The sequence below is a fragment of the Penaeus chinensis genome, chromosome 33 (genome assembly GCF_019202785.1).
Source record: "Penaeus chinensis breed Huanghai No. 1 chromosome 33, ASM1920278v2, whole genome shotgun sequence".
Taxonomy (NCBI): Eukaryota; Metazoa; Arthropoda; class Malacostraca; order Decapoda; family Penaeidae; genus Penaeus; species Penaeus chinensis.
The window spans coordinates 29928795-29933794 of NC_061851.1; the positions used below are offsets into that span (position 1 = coordinate 29928795).

Sequence of the window (5000 nt, forward strand, 5' to 3'; positions counted from 1 at the left end):
AGTCATAAATTTACATTATATAATTAAAGAAAAGACAAAGTAAAAAAAAAGAAAGAAAGAAAAAAAAAAAAAGAAGTAACTTATCTGAAAATAAATGAAAAAGAAAAGAAAAAGAAAAGGTGTTTTTGAGAGGATAGAGATCTTACTCAGAGCTAAATGCATTTTCTCACAGACTTGGCTCGGCGACTCGATATCAACGTTAATTTATATTAAAAGTTAAATGTGAACAAATAATATCACGAGTCAGATGGAAGGTACATGAGGAATTCGAAAGCTGATTATTTGTTTGGAACAGTAATCAATTCAATTTTATGTTTGCTTCCAAAATATCAACCATTAGTTGGGATTAGAAGACAGGTATTGAATGTCTATTGAGGAAAAATATATATATGAGATGTTTGTGGTCTGTATTTTTCCTTTTTCCTTTTTTGACAGAATATTTCCCCGCTTGTTTTGGCACTGACGAAATGCCAGTGTCAATTGAGTGTGAATATTCTTATGGAAAAGAAGACATAGGTGTGTTTTGTGGTCAGGTTGAGTAATTGTTATTTCAGAAATATGTGTTAATATTGTTCTCGTGTTCTTTTTTTTTTTTCAAAATATTTCATTGCCTTTGATTCGATTTCTGGTCATATCACTGTTGTCGTTGGAATATACTATCATCGATATATTTTGTCGAGTCATGCTTCCTAATTATAATTTGTAGACTTGTGATCACTTCGAAGCCTTCAGGTATATATTTTTTTCTATTATCCTTTACCTTACAATTTTCAGTTCAATTTTCCCAGCAACAGAAAAAAATACACGTATATATATTATCGAAGCATTATAAGCGAAAGAAAGAAAAGTAAGAAAGGATGCGAATTCATACAGTTACAGTATTTTAGTTCAACATTTATTGGATAACAATAAAAGAAACATGATCGCGAATGCAGTCGACCGGTCCCGGTGTTGCTCTGGCCGAGGGCTGGGTCGTCCTCGGGCCAGGGGCGGCGCTGGTGAGGCTCTCCACTCCACGAAGGTCGGGCTAGAGAGGTCCTCGAGGCCGGCGGTCGTTCTGCGGCCGGAGGTGTCGATCCCGGCGGGAACGGTTTGGCGTCAGAGGGAGATGAATATGATGAGATGATGTGGTGAGGTGAGGTATTAACGGGCTCTGGAGTGTGTCCTTAAGGAGGGCAGTAAAAAAGAGAGACACTCGGCTAAACTAGCTCGGAGGGCATCCCCGCGAACCAAAGAAGCCTCGCGCTCTGGGCGTTCCTTCCGCGGTGAGACAGAGAGGAACTTACTGCACTTCCTTCAGTGGGCCGAAGAGGTAGCAGGCGTTGTTCTTCTCATCCTCGTTGGAGATGAACTGGGCATAGAGCTCCTGGTAGCGAGCGAGGTTGATGCCACCGGCCTTCTTGTCCTCCTCCTGTAAGAACAGAGGGAAGCGTGCATGAGAACTTGAGGGGGCACCGCAGCGCTTTTCGAATGGGCAGGACATTCACTATATGAAATTTTCGGCAAGTGCTCTATAGAGGTAAAGGATACTTACAGTGCAGAGCTTGTCGTAGGCCTCATCGATCTCCTTGACATCAGCAAAGGCGGACCTGGTGATGCAGTCAAGCCTGTACTCGTCGAGGCCAACCATGCCGTCACCTGGAGTGGAAGAGAGAAAGTTCTATTAGCGGGAGTGCGAGGAAGGAACAATAGCAGTTGCTCCACCCAAGAGGTTGTTTCGGAGAGGTGCGTTGCATTGATCACGCTTCAATATTGACAATTCAAGCGGAATAAGACGCTAAACTAAGTTTTCCAGAAGGGTTATTCTCGAATCGGAGTCCAGATGAAAATCACGTACCGTTGACGTCAATGGTCTTGAACTGGTTGCCAATGAAGACCTTGAAGGCGTTGGGGAAGTCAGCGAAGGCCTTGCCCTTGCAGTTCTTCTGGACAGCCTGCTTGAACTCGTCAACGGTGACCTCACCGTCCTTGGGAGAGACACAACAGGAAGTCAGAAGGATTCACTTGCCATAGCTAACCTAACTTCTTCAAAACAGATGATATCTGTTGGTGAAACCCTGACCAAAGTGACTTGACTTTTGCATGTTTCTTATATCCATTCTTATGCACCGAAGGTAAGAAAAAATAGAACTAAATATAATCCCCCTAAACCCATCTACCATCCTAAGCTAAGAGGGAAATATCACCCACCTTGTTGAAGTCAGCGAGCTCAGCGATCTCGTTCCAGAGGTTAGACATGACTTCCTTGTTCTTGCCATAGCCCTCAGGGGAGAACTCGCCACGGCCTTCGATCAGGGTGACACGGACGGCGAGGCACTCGAAGTCGTTCTTGTCAAGGAAGCCATTGTTGTCAATGTCTAGGGAGAGAGAGAGAAAAAGGATCGTTATAAGGAGGTCGTCTAGAAAAATAGGCGGTGGAGGTGTGAGGATCAAGGTGTTCTCTGAGGTAAAGAGGGTGGTTTAAAAGGAGCGCAATTTTATGGTCTTAAGTAAAAGTAAAGAAACTGATTGAAAGATGTACTTATCGACTTAAGAACAGGTTTCTATACGTTATACTGATGCTGACATCAAGTCGCTTCAAATATTTTGGATACTGTCCTTCCAAAGTAGTTATATCTTGGTAAGAAATACACAAGCGAACTATGAATAAAGGCCCCGTGAATAAGATCCGGCTAAACGTCGATGAAAATGAAAGTAAGGAAATCATTGGTCCTTTACACTCCCTGAACTCCAAGGAAAAAACAAAATCCGGTCTTTTATCCTCGTTGGAATCAAGTGCTGTGAGAAGATTCGCTCTTGCTATTAATACAAACACTATATCGCTAGCAAAGTCCCCACGCTGAGAATTGGAGCAGAATTAGAATGAGAGAGATCGGGTCCCGATGCCAATAAAGAGACGCGGCCCGAAGAGGTTCGGGGGCAGGACTATCGGGTACGGAATGAAGACCAAGGCGGGGAGAGGAGAGGGGGAAAGGGAGATGAGAAGAGGGAATGGGGAAAGGTGGAAGGGAAAGGGAGAGGGGGAAAGGGAGAGGAGAAGAGGAAATAAGGAAAGGTGGAGGGGGGAGGGAAAGGGAAGGAGAAGGGGAAGAGGAAGAGAGAGAAAGGGGAAATTGGAGGGAAGGGAAGAGTGAGAGGGAGATGGGAATGGCGATGAGGGCGGTGGTGGGGGGGGGGGAGGGAGATGTATCGGAAGTGTTCGCGAGAAGAGGAAAGGAATGCGCACTGAAACACAGGCTTGGCAACCTTATACATACACATACTGTCCTCTCGAAGTAGCTAGACGTTGGTCTTCTCAACTCTCCCCCCTCCCCCCTCTCCCCCTCCTTCGCCACACTTCGCAGAGCCGCGCGTAAAAATAACACGTGAGGATTTAAGGAGTGGCAAGTTAAGAAAAGAGAGAGAGAGGAAAAACAAGACAATACAAAACAGTATGCACTGCCATTAGCTAATCATTCTCCAGCGACATAACAAGAGAAAAAGGCTTCATTGAAGGAAAATAAAAAATCTTACTTAGGATAGGAGGGTAACTAATCTCCCCCTCCCCTTCCCCCCCATCCCTCGGACCACACCAGAGAGAGGGAGAGAGAGAGAGGGGGGTGGGGTATATAAGATCTATTTTTAGCTAAAGCGATACAGCTGTTGTTGTTTTTTTTTTCCCTATTAGTTGTGCCCAACGGACGGTACTCAGGAGCGGAGGGCGGGGGTAGTATTTTCGTTTTACGGGAGGTCGAAGAGGTATGTGGACATGTGGAGAGGGGATAGGGGGGGGGGGGGTAGGGGAGTAGAATCCCCACCACTACTGAGGAAGGCGATGCAGATGGTAACGGCAATAAAGACAGAAGGTCGGCAGTGGGAATGTCAGTCTCGCTATGACACTACCAGGATAAGATACTTTGAGAATCGTAATCGTGATATTACTTTAACTATGTATGCATATATGAATTAAATATCTATATACATATATACATACATACATATATATATTATATATGTATATATGTACAAATACATACAGCATATGTATATGTATATATGCGTACTGAACTATGTAAGCATGAACATAACTTCTTCAATCTCAACCCCGAATTTCTCAGGTGAGCATAGAAAACGGAAAACCACCTGTATTATTTTGGTCGTTAAAAGCATGTCAAGAAGCATCTGTCATTGTCATTATCAATCTTTTAGCGCCACCTTCTCCCCTGAACAGACAATTGCCACTGCACTCGTGACAGAAGGAAGCCTAAAGATAGCGCCAGTTGTGGCTTTATTATTATCATTACAAAAATAGGAGTTTGGATGCGCCGCGTGAAGTTTTCAAGTCGAAGGAAATCGTGTTTTGTGAGGAGAGTCGGATCTGATTCTTTTGTTCATTGTGTTACTGAGGTATCTATTTCGGGAAGGGACTGCCGCAAGGGAGGTGTAATCTAGGTACTTATATATAAGGAAAAATGATGTGTTTATGTATTATAGAGATACTTGGTCGATTAAGTAATGACAACGTGAAATTTACTATACTTGATATGTAAACGGGAACTAGTTTTTTGAGGGGTTAGCATAAAATATTGAAATTGAATCCTTAAAGTGGTTGTCAGGGGAAAGGAAAAAAAAGGTTTAAAAGAACGTAAGAAATGATTATTTCTTTTAAATCTCTACTTACCGTACATGTACCTGACGATGTACTTGACGCGGTTATCCCAGGAGTAAGCCATTTTGCTGTTGGGAAGAGAAAAGAGCTTAGGTAATACTTATACAAAAGACGGAAAATGGCAATTCTTTCTCTGGTGAATGAAAACAAATCCTTGGAAAAAAGATAAATATACAGCACAATAAAAGAGCTCAGTGTTAATGAACGTGATGATGAACAGGCAGTTAATTTTTGACTTAGAAAAATAAATGTCTGGTGAATCAACAAGTGGTGATTCTCTTAGAAATTAGAAAGAGAGATAAAGCAAAATCACAGAATAACCCGGACCCATCGGCAGGCTGATAGTGAATCT

General features: G+C 42.9%; 1 protein-coding gene across 1 annotated transcript in view; it reads right to left on the minus strand.

Moving 5' to 3' along the window:
• Window positions 1–878: 878 nt before the first annotated feature.
• The window catches only part of LOC125043190 (sarcoplasmic calcium-binding protein, beta chain), a 4733-nt gene continuing 611 nt past the window's right edge, over window positions 879–5000 (minus strand). The window contains exons 2-6 of the mRNA XM_047639190.1: window positions 4661–4716; window positions 2191–2357; window positions 1838–1967; window positions 1535–1638; window positions 879–1411 (exon numbers count right to left, since the gene is read on the minus strand). Coding sequence (XP_047495146.1) covers window positions 1283–1411; window positions 1535–1638; window positions 1838–1967; window positions 2191–2357; window positions 4661–4712 — 582 coding nt within the window. The 5' untranslated portion in view covers window positions 4713–4716 and the 3' untranslated portion in view covers window positions 879–1282. The remainder of the gene's footprint in view (window positions 1412–1534; window positions 1639–1837; window positions 1968–2190; window positions 2358–4660; window positions 4717–5000) is intronic.